Source organism: Hemiscyllium ocellatum, chromosome 19, assembly GCF_020745735.1.
Source record: "Hemiscyllium ocellatum isolate sHemOce1 chromosome 19, sHemOce1.pat.X.cur, whole genome shotgun sequence".
NCBI classification, from domain to species: domain Eukaryota; kingdom Metazoa; phylum Chordata; class Chondrichthyes; order Orectolobiformes; family Hemiscylliidae; genus Hemiscyllium; species Hemiscyllium ocellatum.
Genome location: NC_083419.1, coordinates 25,928,895 through 25,952,103, shown reverse-complemented (window position 1 = coordinate 25,952,103; position 23,209 = coordinate 25,928,895). Strand labels below are relative to the sequence as shown.

The following is a 23,209-nucleotide window of genomic DNA, read 5'->3' as shown; positions in this document are numbered from 1 at the left end:
GTCAGTTTCCTAGCCCGGTGTGTCAGTCTCCCAACCCAGTTTGCAGTCTCCCAGCACAGTCTGCAGTCTCCCAGCACGGTGTCTCAGTCCCCCAGCCCGGTGTCTCAGTCCCCCAGCCCGGTGTGTCAGTTCCCGAGCCCAGTGTGTCAGTCTCCCAGCCCGGTCTTCAGATTCCCAGCTCAGTGTGTTAGTCTCTCAGCCCGGTGTGTCAGGCTCCCAGCCGGTCTACAGTCTCCCGAGCCCAGTGTGTCAGGCTCCCAGCCCGGTGTGTCAGGCTCCCAGCCCGGTGTGTCAGTCTCCTAGCCCGGTGATTCAGTTCCCCAGCCCAGTGTGTCAGTCTCCCAGCCCGGTGTGTCAGTCTCCCAGCCCGGTGTGTCAGTCTCCCAGTTCAGAGTGTATTCTTCTCCCAGTCCTGTGTGTCAGGCTCCAAGCCCTGTGTGTCAGTCTCCCAGCCCGGTGTGTCAATCTCCCAGCCTGGTGTATCAGTCTCCCAGCCCGGTATGTCAGTCGCCCAGCCTGGTGTGCAGGTCTCCCAGCCCGGTATGTCAGTCGCCCAGTTCAGTGTCTCTGTCTCCCAACCCGGTGTGTCAGTCTCCCAGCCCTGGTGTGTCAATCTCCCAGCCCAGTGTCTCCGTCTCCTAGCCTGGTGTGTCAGTCTCCCAGCCTGGTGTGTCAGTCTCCTAGCCTGGTGTGTCAGTCTCCCAACCCGGTCTGCAGTCGCCCAGCCCAGTGTGTCACTCTTCCAGCCCGGTGTGTCAGTCTCCCAGCCTGGAGTCTCAGTCCCCCAGCCCGGTGTGTCAGTTTCCTAGCCCGGTGTGTCAGTCTCCCAACTCAGTTTGCAGTCTCCCAGCACAGTCTGCAGTCTCCCAGCACGGTGTCTCAGTCCCCCAGCCCGGTGTCTCAGTCCCCCAGCCCGGTGTGTCAGTTCCCGAGCCCAGTGTGTCAGTCTCCCAGCCCGGTCTTCAGATTCCCAGCTCAGTGTGTTAGTCTCCCAGCCCGGTGTGTCAGTCGCCCAGCCGGTCTACAGTCTCCCGAGCCCAGTGTGTCAGGCTCCCAGCCTGGTGTGTCAGTCTCCCAGCCCGGTGATTCAGTTCCCCAGCCCAGTGTGTCAGTCTCCCAGCCTGGTGTGTCAGTTCCCCAGCCAGTGTGTCAGTCTCCCAGCCCGGTGTGTCAGTCTCCCAGCTCAGAGTGTATTCTTCTCCCAGCCCTGTGTGTCAGGCTCCCAGCCCTGTGTGTCAGTCTCCCAGCCCGGTGTGTCAATCTCCCAGCCTGGTGTATCAGTCTCCCAGCCCGGTATGTCAGTCGCCCAGTTCAGTGTCTCTGTCTCCCAACCCGGTGTGTCAGTCTCCCAGCCCTGGTGTCTCAGTCTCCCAGCCCAGTGTCTCAGTCTCCCAGCCCGGTGTCTCCGTCTCCTAGCCTGGTGTGTCAGTCTCCCAACCCGGTCTGCAGCCTCCCAGCCCAGTGTGTCACTCTTCCAGCCTGGTGTGTCAGTCTCCCAGCCGGGTGTCTCAGTCCCCCAGCCCAGTTTTTTCAGTCTCCCAGCCCGGTGTGTCAGTCTCCCAACCCAGTTTGCAGTCTCCCAGCACAGTCTGCACTCTCCCAGCATGGTCTGTCAGTCTCTCAGCCCAGTCTGCAGTCTCCCAGCCCGGTGTCTCAGTCCCCCAGCCCGGTGTCTCAGTCCCCCAGCCCGGTGTCTCAGTCCCCCAGCCTGGTGTGTCAGTTCCCGAGCCCAGTGTGTCAGTCTCCCAGCCGGTCTACAGTCTCCCGAGCCCAGTGTGTCAGTCTCCCAGCACGGTGTGTCAGTCTCCCAGCCCGGTGTGTCAGTCTCCCAGCTCAGAGTGTATTCTTCTCCCAGCCCGGTGTGTCAGTCTCCCAGCCCAGTGTGTCAGTCTCCCAGCCCAGTGTGTCAGTCTCCCAGCCCAGTGTGTCAGTCTCCCAGCCCAGTGTGTCAGTCTCCCAGCCTGGTGTGTCAGTTCCCCAGCCAGTGTGTTAGTCTCCCAGCCCGGTGTGTCAGTCTCCCAGACCGGTCTACAGTCTCCCGAGCCCAGTGTGTCAGTCTCCCAGCACGGTGTGTCAGTCTCCCAGCCCGGTGTGTCAGTCTCCCAGCTCAGAGTGTATTCTTCTCCCAGCCCGGTGTGTCAGTCTCCCAGCCCGGTATGTCAGTCTCCCAGCCCGGTATGTCAGTCTCCCAGCCCGGTATGTCAGTCTCCCAGCTCAGAGTGTGTCAATCTCCCAGCCTGGTGTGTCAATCTCGTAGCCCAGTGTGTCAGGCTCCCAGCCCACTCTGTCAGTCTCCTAGCCCGGTGTATCAGTCTCCCATCCCAGTGTGATAGTCTCCCAGCCCGGTGTGTCAGTCTCCAGCCCGGTGTATCAGTCTCCCAGCCCAGTGCGATAGTGTCCCAGCCCGGTGTGTCAGTCTCCCAGCCCGGTGTGTCAGTCTCCTAGCCCGGTGTGTCAATCTCCCAGCCTGGTGTATCAGTCGCCCAGCCCGGTATGTCAGTCGCCCAGCCCGGTATGTCAGTCGCCCAGCCTGGTGTGCAGGTCTCCCAGCCCGGTATGTCAGTCGCCCAGCCCAGTGTCTCAGTCTCCCAACCTGGTGTGTCAGTCTCCCAGCCCAGTATGGCAATGTCCCAGCCTGGTGTGTCAGTTTCCCAGCCCGGTGTGTCAGTCTCCCAACCCAGTGTGTCAGCCCCCCAACCCGGTGTGTCAGTCTCGTAGCCCAGTGTGTCAGTCTCGTAGCCCAGTGTGTCAGTCTCGTAGCCCAGTGTGTCAGTCTCGTAGCCCAGTGTGTCAGTCTTGTAGCCCAGTGTGTCAGTCTTGTAGCCCGCTGTGTTAGTCTCCCAGCCCAGTGAGTCAGTCTCCCAGCTTGGTGTGTCAGTCTCCCAGCCCAGTGAATCAGTCTCCCAGCCTGCTGTATCTGTCTCCCAGCCCGGTGTGGTGGTGTCCCACCGTGGTGTGGCAGTATCTTGGTAGCACATGTCAGTTTCCTGGCCTGGCAAGGCAGTCTCTCAGCCCAGCAGGACAGTCGTTCTGTGGCTGGTGCCAGTGTTTTGGCCCAGCTTGGCCTTAGCGTGAATTGTACACAGTATCCCAAAACAGCCCTCACCAATATCCTGTACAATGTACAATGTACAAACTCCTATGGTCCATGGTCTGAGTATTGAAGGCAATCATAGTAAGTGCCTTCTTAATCACCCTGTCTACCTGTGATGCAACTTTTCAAAGAACTATTTACCTGAACTCCTCAGTGTCCCTGTTCAACAACACTATCCAGGGCCCTACCATTAACTATCTATGTCCTGCCCTTGTTTGTTTACCACAATGCAATGCCTCAAATTAAACCCCATCTGCCACTTTTCAGTCCATTGTCCAATTGATCAAGATCCCTTTGTAATTTAAGATAACCACCTTCACTGTTGACTATACAACCAATTTTGGTGTCATCTGCAAAATTACTAACCATGCTCCTAAAATCTCTTCCATATCGTTTATATAAATGACAAACAAAAGTGAACCCAGCACCGATCCTTGAGCACATCACTGGTCATCAGCATCTAGTGAAAAAAAAACTTCCCCCATCACCCTCCTTCTCCTACAGTTAAGCCAATTTTGTATCCAATTGCCAACCTCACCCTGAATCTCATCTGATCTAACTTTACTAATTAATCTATGTGCAGAACCTTGTCGAAGGCTTTACTACAGTCCATGTAAATATTGTCTACTGCTCTGGCCTGATCAATCATTTTGGTAACATCCTCAAAAAACTCAATCAAGTTTGTGTGACATAATTTACTGTACAAAGCCATGATGACTATCTCTAATCAGTCTTTGCCTCTCCAAATACATGTAAATCCTATCTCTCAGAATCCCCTTTAACATCCACCACTGATGTCAAGCTCACCGGTCTATAATTCCTCTGGATTTGCACTCTTTCCTGTCAATTTCCTTCACTATCCATTCCACCACTACCAGTACATTCATTCTTCCTCCCCCACTAAAGTAGCTTCCTGTACCAAATTGTCATGATTTGTTGGATCATTCCCTTTATAGCGCTCACTCTCATCCAGACAAGCTGACACATATTCAACTTGTGGACAGCTAAAAAGGCTGAACATTGCATGTTCCTTCCCTCTGGGTCCTTGACTTGCTTCACTCACAGTCCCACTCTGCATTCCCCAAACACCAGTGAAATTAGAAAACTCTGTCCAAAGAGGTGTGACTGTCTCCTGGTACAAAGAATCCTGGAAAATTTCCCTCTTGCTGATGCATTGCAATATCAGCAGTTCAGCCTCCAGTTTAGAATCTCTAAGCTAAAGCTGTTCAAAAGTCCAACATTTAATGTATAGCTGTTTGCCCTTGATTGTATAGATATCCAGAACTCCCCACATGCTGCAGCTATGATACATCAACTATTCTGTCAATCTTAATGTGTTTTAAACAAATCCTTCAATATCTTATTCAAATTTATATTTACTAATGTTTTTACATATTTTTGATACCTCATTGCAAATTAGTATATTATTTTGAACCTTAGGAATATAATTACCCTTTGTCATTTCTGAAATGCTAATTAATTAGTTAGCTTCTTTTCCTGTGAAATAGAGTAAAAATGATTCCTTGCAGTTGAAAGAGAAAACAAAGATAAAGACGCACATCTTTTGCTTCTTCCCTTAACTCGCCTAGTCATCAACTCCCAGCACTATCTTGTTAATTGCACACAAGTGCTAAGTTGCACTAAATTAGCTAGTTTTCTACATGTCTAAGACAAAAGGCCAAGATAACCCAGTGCTCGAGGAACCAGTTTCAGCTGCTTTGTAAGTGAACTAAACCCAACTGCTCTTCCACCGGAGACCTTGTTAAAATCTTACTGAAGTTAGAAACTTTAGAATTTAAACTGTAAATTTAATTGCAATGCAATTACAAACAAAATGAGACTTGAACAAAAAGATTAAATTATCGTGTCCACCAGCTACATGCATTCAGTCCTGGATCAAATTAATGTCTATACTTTCGTAAACAACAAATTAAAATGCTCATTGATATTAAGATTCAAATCTGCCTAAGACAATACAGTGGAAAATAAATGTAATTTTTAGATTTTTTAATTTTTAAATTAAATTGTAAATTTCTACATTTTTACTTGTGATTGGTTTTGTTTACTATGGTCCCAATTTTCGATGCTGGGCTGGGTGAGCAGTTGCAAGAAATCGAGGTTCCAAGAACCTGACCTTCAAAAGTGGTTTCATACAATTATGTTCTTGGGTTCAGGGGTGGGCTGGATTATGCTGTCAGTTTTCATGGCAGGCTTGGAGGAAAGCTTGCCTTTGGGATCCAAAATTATGATAATATTTGAAAATATAGATTAAGACAGAAAGCATCCCACCTGTGCTCTCAAGGCCCCACCAAAGCTGCTCGAAACATATATACTCACCCCCATGGCCCCTTTTCCCATCTATGCCAATTTATTCCCCTCCACCCAGCTCCAAGAGCTACTATGCCAACCTAGTGTCTTCTTCTATCCAGCAGCATTTACCACACAAGAAGAAAAGTATCAGGCAGAATTTCTCTATATTCAATTAAAATGTTTTGTAAAGTGAGATCCATGGCTATCAGTCCGCCAAGAACAGCACCTCATAACACTTTCTGTTCTTCACCTCGTTAATTATGCAACTGGGCTTTTCAGTTGCCTTCTTGTTGAATCACATGGAGGGAAAGGTAGAAGTGCTCACTCTTGTGGGACCTTCTTACAGTGTGGCACTGGCACCATATTTAAAGCCCAGCTATGCACCAATTCAGATTACCCAAGAACTGGTGCTCACATTGTGGTCTTACATAATTATAACCAAGGAAATGGCCCAGAAAGGCAACTTAGTTCACCATTTTGTGGAAGAGGACCTGGAGGTTCTGGTGATTGGTTGATGGAGGATAGAACAATATTTTTTCAGCAGACTGCCAACAGAGGTCACAACATAAGATATAGCTAGTCTAGGTCAGACTGTACCCCCCATTAATGGAACATGCAACACTGTGCACACATCTCATCAAGGCTCATGGACTACAACTCTCAGTATTGAACACATTGTGTTGACTCAACAGCTGTCACCCACCTCCTTTCCCTAAACTATTGATCCTTTCAGCTTCTACATTAGATTTGGAAGATTTGTGGCGGCTGCAGGACATTGTCTATCCTGATGGGTTTGCTGACATATTTGTTATTGCTGCCTCCTTCTGTACTGCCTTCACATTTGAAGCAAAGCCACATGGACTCCAAACATGAAGACATCTGAGTCAGATGCATGAACAAATAATCTGTGAGGAGGATCAGGAAGATCATGTAACTTTATTGAAGGAACTCCTGAGTCTTCATGTTCTTCATAATAAAGCTCCATGTTATGCCATCATACAGTGTGACATGAAGACAACTCTAGGTCAATGACATAACACCTTAAGGAGTTCTGAAATAGGCAACTTTATCCAATTATGTATTGCAAAAACAAAGTTTCCAAGCTACACTTGGGGAGTAGAATTCTGTCACAAACAAACATGATATCAGCTCATAACACAGACCATGTTCTTGCATGCTTACTGTTCAGCATGTGAATGTGCCAGCTATAGAACATTGAGTTCCAGTGCTACCTATGAAATACGTTTTTGTAAGACTTTGCTTCCTGTTACCAACGAACGTAATGCATTGATATAGTTGGGTGTTGGTGTCAGTAAACAGATCCAGTAAGATGCTTTGTGTCACTTTTAAATACATTTGCTTGATTAGATTTGCTTAGCAAACATGACAAGGAGACAATTAATGGGCACAGTGATCATGATTGCTTGAGGCTCTAATTCTTAATTTTGCATTCTTGCACAATGAGTGTTTTGCCACTGAGGTTCAACTTGAAGCCAGATGGGTGAAAGTCATAATTATTGCAATTACCCTGCAAGGCCTCGTGCTCCAAATGTTTTATTCTGACCCCAGAGAACCAATCAGGAAGTTACTCTGCCCACTTTGCACACAAAATCAGCCATTTTGAATCCTGTTATTGCACATTTGCGTTTTGACCTGAGATGGCATGGTTCCAGCTTTGTGTTTTTGTGATGATTTTCAAGGTCCATCTGAGGTGCAAAATGATCCCCATTTTTCACGTTCCATTTTATGTGGTTCCCATGACCTTTCAGCCACCCTCCCATTTCAGTTGAACCCCTTTATACAATTATTAATGCCCCCCGCCATCTCCGCAGAGTCTTTGCTTTGTAAATTGATATATTCTTGTTGGCCTTACATTCTCACTGTATAGAAGCCAGATTGTCAATAATCTCTGACAACCACTCCCTGACCACATCCATTCTGGGAGCTCCTAGACCCTTTCTCATGGTCTATGAGATCCCACCTTTCTATCTAGAATTGATCGTTTTCACTATAATTATTCCATCAGAAATCCAGTGTAATGAAACCCGTTCAGTAGACAAATTATCTGCTGTTCTCAGATCTCCAAAGATTGTCACTGATACAAACCTGATTGTTATTGAGAATATCTCCCAGAACTCAGCATGGCCCACACACCCCCTGACTGGTTTGGTGAGATATTCTCACCTAAATACACCCTAGCCCCCAGACTGATATGCCACAGTTCTCCTATTGACCTATTGAAAGTGTCCGGACTTGACCTGCCAGACTGATTATGGGTTTTCCCTTGGGCTATGAGAGTATGGATGCTTGGATACTAATAGGATCAAGTGCCTGACTAACTGTGGCCAACCTCTGGTCTGGAATAATATGAGCCCCTTGATAGACTGAGATGGTGCTGCTGACTGACCCTTGACCGGAGAAAGGGACTATTCCCCTTTGATTTCTAGCCATGACCGTTTGTTTGAAGTGCATGCAGTCTGTTTGCTATGTAAACTGCTGGCCAGTGCTGTAGGTGTAATATTGACATAGCCTGGTAGTGTACAATGACATGTAACCCCCATTGACTGTTCCATGTTCTCCACTGTGACAAGCTACCTGCCTGTCCTTATGCACGAAAAGACAATATAAGACACAGAGGCTGTTAGCCTATAACCCAGAAGGTGCAGGGACATTGCAGTGAACACACAGGTGATGGCAAGGACAAGCAGTTAACAAGTTACAGCTACCTTTACTTACATGTTGTGAATTTGTAACATTGGGAAGGAGAGCAGAATTGGAAGTGGTGCAGCGATAAGGGGAGTGAGCGAAAGATAAGGTGAAAACATATGATGATTCTTAAGTTACTCAATAGTGAGATCCTGTAATATCTACTTATAACTTAAGGAGAACATGAAAAATCTATTCTTTGACGCCAAGGTTCTGATATTTTAATTTTCACTGCATTTTCCAACTTTCACACTGCTGCTCCCGCCATACCACACCAAGATTCCATTTGTTGTTCTTTTATTTAAGGTTCTGTATTGCAGACCACACTCTTCTGTGAAAAGCACTCTTATTCATAAATATACAATTTAACTCTCGTAGATTCATTTTAAGAAGTGTTCAAAAGCTGGGTAGTTTCAAGGGGTTTATGCATTATTTATACAAAACTTTATTCACACTTAGTAATCTAAGGGCATCTGTTAAGCACCTAAATAATCCCCGAACTCCAGCTGCAAAAGATTCCTGATACCCATCACCTGAGCCTTGCTCCTGAAATGGCTTGAAATCATGATGCAGTAGCAACTCAGCTCTCCAAAGGGGTACCCTAGCTGTCCAGATGAAATGGACTAATAACAGACATGTGCTTACCTTGTCTACTCTCTACATGCCAGGTTTCAGATGCCATGAACTTCAAGATCCAATTTCAGTGGAAGCAGCTGATTATCTAAATGGTCAGCTTCCTACAGGTGCTGCAGTTGCTTGAACTACAAACCACCCCTATATCATCCCCCCCCAAAAAATGAGAAAAGCCAGGTGAAGGGATGTGACTTGGTTTTCCTGATTTCATACAGCATTTTTGTTGCAATGTCGACACCTGGTTCTGATACAAAAGCTTAAAACGTAATCTTTGTAGTACTTCAATACATATATGCTTCTAATTTTGAAATTTATATTTTCCCTGTCAAATAGGACCCAATCCACCAAAAAATATTACTTTTGGAAAAGTATCATCCACTGCACTAGAGGTACTTTGGAGTCCTCCAGATGAATCAGAGAATGCATCATTTCATCACTATCTTGTTAGTTATATGGGATTTGGATCAAAAAGTCAAGGAACTGAAAATGTTAAAGGCGACAAAACATCCTTAGTGCTTGGAAATCTTAAACCATTCCACTCATACAAAGTTTATGTACAGACAGTGGCTGAAGGAGGATCACTAAGTTGTGCTGAAGGACCATTGCTTGCAAGTACAGGTAAATATTAGCTGTGAAGGGTAATTTTTTTCCATCTAAAAGATAGGAGATGTATTTATGTTCATTTACAATCATATCAAACTTTGTCATATTTTGTATGTATCTATATCAAACAGTACATTTATTGCCTAGCATCTGGGAGATCTTTCTCTCTAATTACAAAAAAAATGCAGTAAAAAGGACTTGTGCATTATCAGGAACATTGAGAAAATGGCAAAATGATTGTTTTTCGTGCTGGACTTTAATGTTGAAATGGAGTAGATCGGTGTCAATTATAATCAACGTAAGTGTTTAGAATTTGTACAATGAAACTAACCTTGCATTTAAAGTTTACTAATTATTTATGTTTTATTGTGAACCCAGCTCCCAGTCCTCCAGTGTATATTTACATTGGCAACACTGATGTTTGGGAGAATAGAATCATTGTGCACTGGGAGCCACCATTAGAAGGAAGTGATGAATACCATGTACAAATAAAACTGAGCAATGGTAACAAAGAAGTAAAACAACGTTCAGTGACAAATGCAACGGTACTTCAATTTGATTTTCTAATCCCAGGTGTCACATATGACATTGAGGTGATGGCAATAAAAAATGGGAAGAGAAGCATACCAAAATTGATTACACAAACTACAAGTAAGTCAGAGTTCTAACACCTGAGAGTTACTAGCGACCCCAGCGTCGTCATGACTCATTAGTCTGCTATGATAAATGAGGCAGATTGATTTTCACGGAGAGAATATGGGTTCTTTGGTTGGGATTCAGAACTGCGAAGTGACCTTGATGTCTATGGAGGAACCTTCTTTGTCTGGAGAACCTTTGGTGCAATGCAAGAATGAGCCATGGTTGATGGTACAAACCTCCATCATCTTGAGGCTGGTGATGCCATGTGGTACATGTTTGCATCTGCACCATGAAAATGAGGTCCCTTCCAATGGCACTGCAAACTCTGATGGAGACTAGTATTAGGAAGAACTCATAGGTGCAAGCATGGGTTCAGCATGGAACCTTAATGCGCTTGTATTCATGTTTTAAAAAAAAACTCAAATGAATATTTATCAGTAAGTACTAATTTTAGATATTTTCGAAGAATCATGGATTGTTTGGCATAAAGATCTAGAGTTAGGTCTGATATTTTATTTTATTGTTGTACATAGTTATCTTTGGTTTGGTTCTGACATACTGCCAGCCAACTTGATATTGGTGAGATCATGGTCCTATCTGTGTTTTGGGACATCACCAGGTCCATTTCCTCCTGGTGGTGGCCATTGATACAGAGCTGCTGGCCTATAACTGGCTGGCAGCTCAAGAGGTGGACCTTCCTCGTAGAGCTGTTTGGAAGTCTGGCCTCAAACTAAATAAAGAGCCGTAAAGTAAAAAGTTTAAATGAGCTGAGCCAACTGGAACAGCGGTGAGCTCTTCCCTGAAAATTACGCTAGGGTGCAGGAGTCCATCTTCACGATATGATCCAACCCAACATCTTTGAAGGTTATATAAATGCCTCATCCTGCACCACTGGAATTAATCCAGCTGCAATGAGTCATACAGTGCAGCCACTCCACCTCATTGAGGGGTGTCCCTTCAACAAAGGCATTCAGTGCCTAATCAAAAGGACTGAATATCAGGAGGGTTGCTGAGACCCAACTCACTATGCACTGACCCCTGTCTCCCTCTCCCCATGCCCCCAGCCTATGGAAACCAAACCCTCCACATTCCTCAGGTAACTTACCAGTCATTTGGGTCCTCTGCATTCTTGGCTCTTCCAGGGAAAGGAGTGATCTTCTAGCAGTAGCTATGGTCTCTTTTGTTAGATGAAAGTGAGGACTGCAGATGCTGGAGATTAGAGTCGAGAGTTTGGTGATCAAAAAGCATAGCAGGTCAGGCAGCATCTGAGGAGCAGGAGAATTGATGTTTCGGGCAAAAGCTTTTCATCAGGAATGAGGCTGTGAGCTGAGGGGGTGGAGAGATAAATGGGGAGAGGGGAAAGGTAGCTGAGAGTGCAATAGGTAGGTGGAGATGGCGGTGATGGTGATAGGTCAGAGAGAAGGGTGGAGCAGATAGATGGGAAGGAGGATGGAGAGGTAGGACAGGTCATGAGGGCAGTACCAAGTTGGAAGGTTGGAACTGGGATAAGGTGAGAGGAGGGGAAATGAGGAAACTGGTGAAATCCACATTGATGCCATGTGGTTGGAAGGTCCCGAGGTGGAAGTTGAGGTGTTCTTCCTCCAGGCTTCGGATAGTTAGGGAGTGGCAATGGAGGAGGCCAATGACCTGCATATCCTTGGTGAAGTAGAAGGAGGACTGAGCACAGTGCTGAACTCTGATTGACCGGCAGCTTTTACCAGGTGGGACCTTATTGGCCAGTTGGCTAGTGATGTGGCCAATGTCACAACAAGACTCTGCCCATTCTTTTTGATGACAAATGAAATCTGTAACAGCTGATTCCATTTGTCTTCCAGGCTATAGTTTCATGCTGCACAAACTGTTTGCACCCTTAGCTGGCCCTGAGCTGAGCTTCCAACCTCAAATTCTCTCTCAAGCAAAGAATACCTACGTGCATATCTGCATCATCACCCAGCTCCACCCCTGCCTTATCCATTCTTTTGCTGAAACCCTCATTCATACCCATGTTAGCTCCTGGCTGAACCATTTCAAACTTGTTCATCTTGAGATTTTTTTTTAAATTGCAAAATCATCTTATTTCTATTTCAGAGCCTAACCCAATTGAAATAGTTGCTTCCATTGATATTCAGACTCACTCAACTGTGCTCTATGTTGGAATGCCAAAGGTTGGCTTATTTGATGGAATTAATATTATATACGGAAATGAAAATAAAAGAGTACCTTTAACGAACATTAATGTTAACGTGACCCTAGAAAATCTGACACCCGGCAAAGAATATAACTTTGCTGTTTATGCAACTAGTGGCAACATGTGGAGCAAAGCTTACAGAGTTCCCGTTGTGAAAACATGCAAGTATCTATTTCTGAACATCTGAAACTTGAGTATGAACTTTAACATTTTACAATGCATTGTGTTATGGTTGAATTAGAATCCTAACAATATGGAAATAGGCCCTTCAGCCCAACAAGTCTATACTGACCCTCTGAAGAGTAACCCCCCCAGACCAATTCCCCTACCCTATATTTACCCCTGACTAATGCACCTAATCCTATGTGCAATGTAGCACCTTACCTGTACATCTTTGGACTGTGGGAAGAAACTGGAGCATCCAGAGGGAACCCACACAGACACGGGGAGAATGTGCAAACCCCATACAGACAGTCACCCAAAGTGGGAATCGAACCCAGGTCCCTAATGCTGTGAGGCAGCAGTGCTAACCACTGAGCCACCATGCCAACCCATTCTTGAGCTATTCTAGATAATTTTTCATTGGGTTTGAAAATAGAGTTATGTTCAATGCAAAGGGTAATCACAGTTTATTTCCAAAAAAAAGCAAATATTGTTAAACCTACAAATTGAAACCTGAAGCAAACTTTGACTACATTTTAGGTCCTAGATTTTTTTGCGAATGGGCAGTTGGAAATGATTTTAATTCAATTAAGATGTGAGACTGAAATGGGAAGCTTGGTTGAATTATTATGTATTATTGTGCATTCAAGATATACAATCAAGTGAAGTGAATTTGATCATAAAGGTTGCTTGAGTACTCAGTCAAGGTGAAATAAAATAACTTTACAATTGATACCTGGTGTCAGCATATCAAATGTGTCCTTTATCTGTTTTTTAAAAAAAACATATTTCCTAGAGATACAAAATCTTGTACAGATCACAAAGTGGTCTCAAGTCAAATTCCTGAGTTATGTTGTGTAGCATTGGATATTGTGTGAAATGAGAGACCCCTAACCATTAACTAATCAGCCTCCAAAAGAAAAATAATCAGCATTGTTGGACTGGAAAGAATATCTAAGCCAAGTCCATAAACCTATAATAAACATTACACTGTCAGAATGTCTTCGCTTAATTCAGTAAATTTAGAAAGCAGAAGCAATGCATTATAAAAATGAATAATGTTTATCTAATTACATAGATTTACATGTTTACCAAATATTTAAATGACAGTTGACTACAAAATCGATTCATCTATAACTGTGTACTAGTCAATCTGATGCAGACTCATGAAATTTATTTTTATATATTATTTATTGTTGTATTTTTATTCTAGGTTTGGCACCACCCACTAATTTACGAGAAGGAATAGTCACAGAAACATCACTGGAATTACTGTGGGATAGAGCAGAAGGCCATTTCTACCAATATGAAGTGCAATGTTTAAACTGTGAAGAGCAACTTGTGGTAAACTCAAATTGTTCTTGGTGCATTAAAAATGCACTACATGTGGCATGTGACATATTTTTAACATTTAACTCTTCAAATATCAACTAGTTGAAAATACGATAAAACAAAAAGTAGAGCTGTTAGACTATTGATCATACTGTTTTGGCAAAACATGATTTTTGCTAAAAGAATTTTTAGCCGCATTTATGCCATTAATTAAATATGTATGATAATCCTACATATATCACATTATGAATATATAAGCACAACATTGTTTATTGTGTTATTTATTCATTTTAGGTTCAAAAGGTTGACCAGGAGTGTGCAGTATTTGTACACCTGACCCCAGGAAAACTGCATAATATTTCACTTCGGACAGAAAAGGAAGGCTTTCGAGACAGCAAAGCAGTGAAAAAATTGATACGTACAAGTATGTGTGTCTTTTGCTGTTATTTACTTCAAATAAAATAATTTATATTTTCTCCTGAGTTAAATTTCAATGCAAGCGGCCTAACAGGTAAGGCAGAGGGCATGGTTGGGAAGATTGGAATGGGATATCATAGCAATTACAGAGACATGGCTTAGGGATGGACAGATCTGGCAGCTTAATGTTCCAGGGAATAGATGCCATAGGAAGGATAGAAAGAGGAACAAGAGAGGAGGGGGAGTGGCATTTTTGATTAAGGATATTATTACTGCTATACCTAAGGACAATATTACTGGGATTACATCCAGAGAAGTTGTTTGGGTGGAACTGAGAAATAAGAAAGGGATGATCGCATTACTGGGATTGTACAATAGACCTCCAAATAGTCAGTGGTAAATTGAGAAACGAATTTTGAAGAAGATCTCAGTTATCTGTGGGAGTAATAGGGTGGTAATGATAGGGGATTTTAATTTTCCAAAGATAGACTGGGACTGCCACAGTATTAAAGGCTTTTTGGATGGAGAGAAATTGGTTAAATCTGCACAAGAAAATTTTCTGTTTCATTATGTGGATGTGCCTACTAGAGAAAGTGCAAAACTTGACCTACTCTTAGGAAATAAGGCAGATCAGGTGACTGAGGTGTCAGTGGGAGAGGTCTTTGAGTCCAGTAACCATAATTCTATTAGTTTTAAAATAGTGATGAAAAAGGATAGACTGGATCTAAAAGTTAAAGCTATAAACAGGAGGAAGGCCAACTTTGATGGTATTAGGCAAGAACTTTCATAAGTTGTTTTGGTGTAGATGTTTGCAGGTAAAGGGATGGCCAGAAAATGGGAAGCCTTCAAAAATGAGACAATTAGTCCAGAGACAGTATATTTCTGTTAGGGTGAAGGGCAAGTCTGATAAGTTGTATGGAATTGGATGTCTAGTGAAATTGAAGTTTTGGTCAAGATAAAAATGGAAACATATGTCAGGTATAGACAGCAAGGATCAAGTGAACCCTTAGAAAAGTATAAAAGCAGTAGGAGTATACTTAAGAAAGAAATCAGGAGGGCAAAAAGGGGTTATGAAATAGTTTAGGCAAATAAGGTTAAGGAGAATCCAAAGGAATTCTACAAATTCATTAAGGACAAAAGGGTAACTGGGGACTGAATGGGGGACCCCTTAAAGATCAGCAAGGCCACCTGTGTGTGGATATACAGGAGATGGGTGAGATACGAAACGAGTATTTTGCACGAGTGTTTATCATGGAGAAGGATATGGAAGATAGTGAAATAAAGAGCTACATCTTGAAAAATGTCCAGATTACAGAGGAGGAGATGCTTCGTGTCTTAAAACACATTAATGTGGATAAGTCCACGGGACTTGATCAGTTGTAACCTCAAATTCTGTGAGAAGTAAGGGAAGTGATTGCTGGGCCTCTTACTGAGATATTTGTATCATTGAAAGCCACAGGTGAGGTGCTGGAAGACTGGAAGTTGGCTAATGGTGTGCCACTATTTAAGAAAGGTGGTAAGGAAAAGCCGGGGAACTATAGACTGGTGCGCCTGACATCGGTGGTGGACAAGTTGTTGGAGGGAATCCTAAGGGACAGGACTTACATGTATTTAGAATGGCAAGGACTGATTAGAGATAGTTAACATGGCTTTGTGCATAGGAAATCATGTATCACTAACAATTGAGTTTTTTTGAAGAAGTAATAAAAGAAGATGATTGATGAGGACAGAGCAGTGGATGTGATCTATATGTACTTCAGTAAGGCACTCAACAAGGTTATTTATGGTAGACTGGTTAGCAAGGTTAGATCACATGGAATGCAGGGAGAACTAACTACTTGTATTGTGAACTGGCTCGAAGGTAGAAGACAGAAGGTGGTGGTGGAGGATTGCTTTTCAGACTGGAGGCCTGTGACCAGTGGTGTGACACAAGGATTGGTGCTGGATCCATTGCTTTTTGTCATTTATATAAATGATTTGAATGTGAACATAGGAGGTATGGTTAGTAAGTTTGCAGATGACCCTAAAATTGGAGGTGTAGTGGACAGTGAAGAATGCTCCCTCAGAGTACAACAGGATCTTGATCAGATGGGCATATGGGCCGAGCAGTGGCAGATATATTTAATTTAGATAAATGTGAGGTGCTGCATTTTGGAAAGGCAAATCAGGGCAGAATATATACACTTAATGGTAAGTCCTGGGGAGTGTTGCTGCACAAAAATACCTTGGAGTGCAGGTTAATAGTTCCTTGAAAGTTGAGTCGAGGGTAGATATGTTAATGAAGAAGATGTTTGGTATCCTTGTCTTTATTGATCAGTGCATTGAGTATAGGAGTTGAGAGGTCGTGTTGCGGATGTATGGGATGTTGGTTTAGCCTGTCTTGGAGTGTTGTATGCATTTTTTTTTAGATTAGACTTACAGTGTGGAAACAGGCCCTTCGGCCCAACAAGTCCACACCGACCCGCCGAAGCGAAACCCACCCATACCCCTACATTACCCCTTACCTAACACTACGGGCAATTTAGCATGGCCAATTCACCTGACCCGCACATCTTTGGACTGTGGGAGGAAACCGGAGCACCCGGAGGAAACCCACGCAGACACGGGGAGAACGTGCAAACTCCACACAGTCAGTCGCCTGAGTCGGGAATTGAACCCGGGTCTTCAGGCGCTGTGAGGCAGCAGTGCTAACCACTGTGCCACCGTGCCGCCCACCATTTCTGGTATTTTTTTCCATAGGAAGGATGTTGTGAAATTTGAAGGGTTTAGAAAAGATATATGAGCTCTTTGCCAGGTTTGGAAGGTTTGAGCTATCGGGAGAGGCTGAATAGGCTGGGGCTGTTTTCCCTGGAGCATTGGAGGCTGAAGGATGACCTTATAGAGGTTTATAAAATCATAAGGGGCATGGATAAGGTAAACAGACATGGTCTTTTCCCTGGGGCGGGGAGTCCAAAATTAGAGGGCATAGGTTTAAGTTGAGAGGGGAAAGATATAAAAAGGACTGCAGGGACAACTTCTTTATGCAAAGGGTGGTATGTGTATGGAATGACCTGCCATAGGAAGTGGTGGGGGCTGGTATAATTACAACATTTAAAAGACATCTAAATGGGTATATGAATAGGAAGGGTTTAGAAGGATATGGACTAAATGCTGGCAGATAGGACTAGATTAGGTTAGGATATTTGGTCGGCATGGAAGAGTTGTACCAAAGGGTCTGTTTCGCGCTGTTTATCGCTATGATTCTATGACTCTATCTTGATTCAAAATAGTTAAAATGTGTTAATTGGTAAGGAAATTAATCTTAAAGAGCCTTCCTTTTATTTTTAACTGATATCTTTAGTTTTCTTTTCAAGGTTAGAAATATTAGTGGAAATTAGGCAAAGGAAACACAAAACTCTAAGTGCGTTCAGAAAAAGAACAAACAGAAAAGAGATAGAACATAGAACATAGAACAATACAGTGCAGAACAGGCCTTTTGGCTCTTGATGTTGCGCCAACCTGTGAACTCATCCAAGCTCATCCCTCTACATTATCCATCATCATCCATGTGCTTATTCAAGGATTGTTTAAATCTCCCTCATGTGGTTGAGTTAACTGCATTGGCAGGCAGGGCATTCCACAAAATTAATAGCAATTAATAAAGAATTTAAATATATATTTTATGAGTTCGCATTCGCCAATAATATGTTATTTTATGGTATTTTAGTGCCAAGTCCAGTGGAGTATTTGCATTTTAACAAGACTTCTCATTCAGTAACTGTCAGCTGGCCTCAAGCTGCCCATGTATTTGATGGATATAATCTGACATTATCCAATAAAATGATCCACCAGGTTGTTCGGATTCCATTCACTCAATCACGGTAAGATGTTAATAGCATTATAAATATTCAGATTTTCTCAGCTTTATGATGCATTAAATGGTCTGAGTTATGTGGTTATATTCCGGTTGAAAGTAATTGAATTGTAAATAATACATATACAAGACATGACTTTTGTTTCTGTATATTTATAAAGATTACAACATTAAATCATAATACATTTCTAGAAACATTAGTCTTTTGACAACTGATTCATCTTAGCAGTGCATACTTGAGGGAGTGCATTATTACCATGCTGTCTTTCTGATAAAATGCTTTCTGATGTCACACATAAGTTAAAGGACAAAGGTAGCTAGGTGACAACGAGGAGAGGGAAAGGAAAAGCAAACAGTGCAGGGAGACACTGTGGCCGTTGCCCTCAATCATAATAATAACACAATAATAAGTACCATTTTGAATACTGTTAAGGGGGACGACCTACCGGGGAAAACCACAGAGGGCAGGTTTCTGGCACTGAACCTGGCTCTGTGGCTCAGAAGGGAAGAGTTTAGAATAGGTGAGCAATAGTGAAAGGACATTGATTCGTGAGAGGATCAGACAGGAGATTCTGTGGTCATGAGTGAGACTCTGGATGGTGTGTTATCTCCTGGGTGCCAGAGTCAGGGATGTGCCAATGACATAGGTGTGGAAAGGGAAGAGGACCTAAAAAGAGAATATAAGGAGTTAATTTGGAAGCTAGAAGCAGGATGAGCAGAATAGTAATCTCACAATTGCAACTGGAGCCAAGTGGTAGTGAGGCTAGGAATAGAGAGCGAGTGCAGATGAACACGTTGCTGCAGGGTTGATGTTGGAGGGAGGGCTTCAGATATGTGGATACCTTTTGGTGAAGCTGGGACCTGTATAGTTTGGATGGAGCAGTTTTTATCAGGTGTGTCCAGGAAGGATTTCTCATGCAATATATAGCTCGGCTGACTAGAGGGGAGGCCATACTGGTTTTGGTGCTTGGCATGAACCATGCTGGGTGTCAGACCTCGCAGTAGGAGAGCTTTTCAGTGATAGTGATCACAACTCCATAACCTATACTAAAGTCACGCAGAGGGATAGGATTAGACGGTATGGTGAAATATTTAATTGGGGAAGAGGGAATTACAATGCTATTAGGCAGGAACTGGGTGTCTAGATTGGGAACAAATGTTCTTAGGGAAATGCACAATAGAAATGAGGAGGTTGTCTAGGAAGTAGTGCTGGACAGGTTTGTCCCACTGAGGCAAGGAAGGGATGGTAGGTTGAAAGAACCTTGGATGACAAGAGATTTGGAACATCTAGTCAAGAAGGAAGCTGACTTAAGGTTGAGGAGGCAAGGATCAGACAGGACTTTAGAGGGTTACATGGGAGCCAGGAAGCAACTGAAGAATGGACTTAGGAAAGCTAGAAAGGGGCATGAAAATGCTTTAATGGATAGAATTAAGGACATTCTACATTAATGTTGTTATTAGGGAAGGTTGATGCATTTAATCCTGCCATTGAAGGCTGGGCCCAGTATGTGGAAAGAATGCATTATTTTTTCCGGGCAAATGACATTGGGGCAGATAAAAAGCAACAAGTCATTCTCCTGACAGATTTTGGGCCCGCAGCTTTGTCGGTTATTATAATCCTAATTTTCCCTAATATAACAGATATTACAACCTAAAAAGAGTTGATGGATTTCGTTGAGGGATATTATGATTCCAAGCCTTCTCTAATTCTCTACTACTATTGGTTTTACTTGACAGATTGAGAGCCAGGGAATCCATATCGGGATTTTAGACTAGGTTAAGGTGACAGGCAGGGGCATGTGACTTTGGTTTAAATCTGTGAGATGCTGAGACACTGCTTGGTATATGGGACTAACGATGTGACCACGCAAATGTACCTTGTAGCTGAAGCCTAACTAGACTTCAAACAGGCACTACAACTAGCCTATCATGGAAAATACAGCAAGTAGAACTTATGAGTTGCATGGTATTCCAATGGATGTAGACACCCTTGCCAGTCCAGCTGAGCTTAGCAACACAATTTGGGTGAAAGAAATTGCGCAGCCTTATTCAGACATAGCCTGAACAGATAAACTCGAGGTCAGCACACAGCAAAACCCCAAAGCAAAGCAAAACCTGGGTCAGATGGTTAAAATTTCCTTCAGGATCCGGGCCAGCCAGCCATTGAAGTTGCTGTCAGTATGTGGACTTGAGAAAGCAAAAGAGTCCCACTAGACCTAAATACAGTAAGAGAACTCACAGGCTGGTATCCAAGAGACTGCACACCCTGGAAAATTCACCTCCCTCTGGTCTGGAACAATTAAATTACTTGGCAACATCCAAATCAGAACCAATCAAATGAAAAGTCTGGTAAAATGGTCACCTGTCTGGTTAAGTGGAGGTCAATTTCATGGCCGTTTCAGCAATAACAAAATTCGTTTTGGACTCCAAACCTTACATTTGCGCAAGGCCTTGGCTAAACTGAGAACCTCTCCTGGGGAACCTTTACGGATTAAAGGTACAACTTCAGTTCTGGTCTGTTATGAGAAGCAGTTGGTTCAGTTACCACTGATTGTAGTAAAACCCTCAGGCCCAAGCTTGATGGGGTGAAATGGGTTATGAAAGATTCACCTCCATTGGCTCAACACTTTCCAATTTAGAAAATGGCTGCGTGAGTGAAGTCCTAATTAAGTACCCAGATGTTTTTCAGGAGGGTTTACAGACTATCAAAGGAGCCAAGGCTCCTTTGCATGTTAATCAGGAAGCAAATCCACGGTTCTGCAAGGTCTGTCCACTACCATTTGCCTTCTGGGCAAAAGTAGAGTCAGAAATTGGAAGTCTAGAAAGCAAAGGAATCATTAAACCAGTCTAGTTTGTGGAATGGGCGACATCGGTCGTACGGATTGTGAAGCTCGATGGATCGGTTTGCCTGTATGGGGATTTTAAACAAGAGTAAACTGCTTTTCACAAGTAAATATTCTTTCGCTACATCCACCAAATCCTCATAACTGAAAACGCTATCTATGATGGCAGGATTGAACATGCAAGCTTCCCAAACAGCAGCATGGTGCCAGAAACGCTTACCCAAATTTAAAGATGATTGTTGCGTACTAATCTCTGCAGGGATATGTTTTTCTCTCATTGCTACTGAAATACAGCTTCATGTTGGCTGTATCCCATCGCCAAGTTACCCTTTATTTACATGTGCGTAATACATGACACTGACCCAGCTAGCACAGAACCAGTTCCTTGACTATGATTTTTCCTGCAAATGGAATATTTTTTTTGTATTCATTTCATGCAAATGAAATTATATGTATAGTCACACAGTAAAAAAGACACCATTATACAAAGACTTTATTCTATAATTTTCCACCACTAGGAATGCTTACACCAAAAAGTGGAGTTGGAGGCGTTAGGTGGGGGGGGGGGTTGGGGGGGGGGGGGGGAGTGGGGGATATAGGGAGAGAAGATGGGGAGTAAATCAAAGTTGTAGGGGGAAATAAAACAGTCCATCCCCCCATGGTGCTCACCTCTCCCTAAAGGTTTTGAAAGCATTGGTGGACACTGAGTGCACCCTCACTCAGGCTCAAACGTAACCACAAAAGATACTCCTGTTTATATCTGTTGGCCAGGGCTCACTTTTGGGCCAGGTTAAAGCCCCAATTAGGGAATAAACATGGATGACCTCATTTCAATCATGATGACAACCCTGAGGATTCTTTGTTCCAAGTATGAAGTGCTCCTATGGAGTGGAGCAGGTAGATCAAAGGAACTTCTCGTGGGTATACAGCTGGGCCTGGCCAAGATGGTCTTTAATAAGTCCAGGCAGTGAGTGGTAGAGGGGGTCATTAGACCTGACTGCCAGCTCCTCTTCCATGGTTACATTTGCTCAGTGTCCCAGGAGAGGGAGTACATGGTATGATGTCCATCAGTACACTTGAGGCTTTCCGTGACTAGTGGGCACTACTCAGGCAGGAGTACTTTATGCCCCTGCCCTTCCTAAACGAATTATAATTTACATTTTGGAAGTTTCCTTTAAGGATTTGACTTCTGTTACATTGCCCCTTTAAGGGACTGCCTCTTGTTAATTTAATTACATTTGTTTCATTTGGCTTGATGAGTATAAAAAGTGATTCAGGAATGACAATTTGAAGTAGGTGTCCTTAAAAAGTTTTGTTTTGTGATTGTGCCTCTATAAGGAGCTGTTAACTATTTAACAGTTGACACCACTATCAGCACCCCTATATCCCAAAGGCTTTAGTGGTTCAAAAGTACAATTTACTGCCACCTTCTCCAGGACATTTAGGAATGGGCATTAAATGTTAGCTTAGGCTGCAATGTCAACATCCACGAACAAACAAGAGAAAAGATAATTTGCGTATTATTTCATAATTAGTTAATCAAAGAGTATTAAATAGAACTGCATGTCATAGTGTTCCATCCTGCCATCTATAAGTGGTGGGGTACCCATTATGGGAGGCCCATTATGCAGGAGCCCTCCAATTTCCCACTGGGGATTTGTCATGGACAGTGCTGTCTGCTATAATAGGTAATAAGTGTTTAAGGTGATTCACAGACTCACAGGTGACCTATTATTTCTCCAACTTTGAGGAATTTGTCTTTTATATTTAGACGGGTTGTGTGAGTTCACATTCTCTCATGGTTACCAGATGTAGGAGGAGGTGGTGACAGGCATATCCAAAGACCATCTTGTGGGTCTGCGAACTGGGCCTGCAGAAGGAGGAAATTCTGCTAGGGTGATGAGCAATAGTAATCTTTCAACCAAACCATCAAAGTAAATTAATTATTCATCTAATATTTATGGTTTTAGATCATGCTTTGACTTCTCTATTTGCCAAATTAGTAACGTAGAAACACAAAAGACCATAAGCCATTCAAACATTATTGTTCAATTGACATGTTGTTATCTTAATTGAATCCTTAGAAGAGTATAAAGGAAGTAGGAGTATACTTAAGAGGGAAATCAGGAGGGTAAAAAGGGGTCATGAGATAGCTTTGGCAAATAGAATTAAGGAGAATCCAAAGGGTTTTTACAGATACATTAAGGACAAAAGGGTAGCTAGGGAGAGAATAGGGCCCCTCAAAGATCAGCAAGGTAGCCTTTGTGTGGAACGGCAGAAAATGGGAGAGATACTAAATGAGTATTTTGCATCAGTACTTATTGCAGAAAAGGATATGGAAGATATAGACTGGAGGGAAATAGATGGTGACATCTTGCAAAATGTCCAGTTTACAGAGGAACAAGTGCTGAATGTCTTGAAATGGGTAA

At 43.2% G+C, this 23,209-nt stretch overlaps 1 protein-coding gene across 1 annotated transcript in view; it reads left to right on the top strand.

Annotated features, from left to right (window-relative positions):
• Positions 1-3,120: 3,120 nt before the first annotated feature.
• Positions 3,121-23,209, top strand: part of ptprq (protein tyrosine phosphatase receptor type Q) — a 181,552-nt gene continuing 161,463 nt past the window's right edge. Inside the window, exons 1-7 of the mRNA XM_060840057.1 lie at positions 3,121-3,175; positions 9,077-9,361; positions 9,725-9,997; positions 12,074-12,334; positions 13,549-13,679; positions 13,962-14,091; positions 17,791-17,944. Coding sequence (XP_060696040.1) covers positions 3,121-3,175; positions 9,077-9,361; positions 9,725-9,997; positions 12,074-12,334; positions 13,549-13,679; positions 13,962-14,091; positions 17,791-17,944 — 1,289 coding nt within the window. The remainder of the gene's footprint in view (positions 3,176-9,076; positions 9,362-9,724; positions 9,998-12,073; positions 12,335-13,548; positions 13,680-13,961; positions 14,092-17,790; positions 17,945-23,209) is intronic.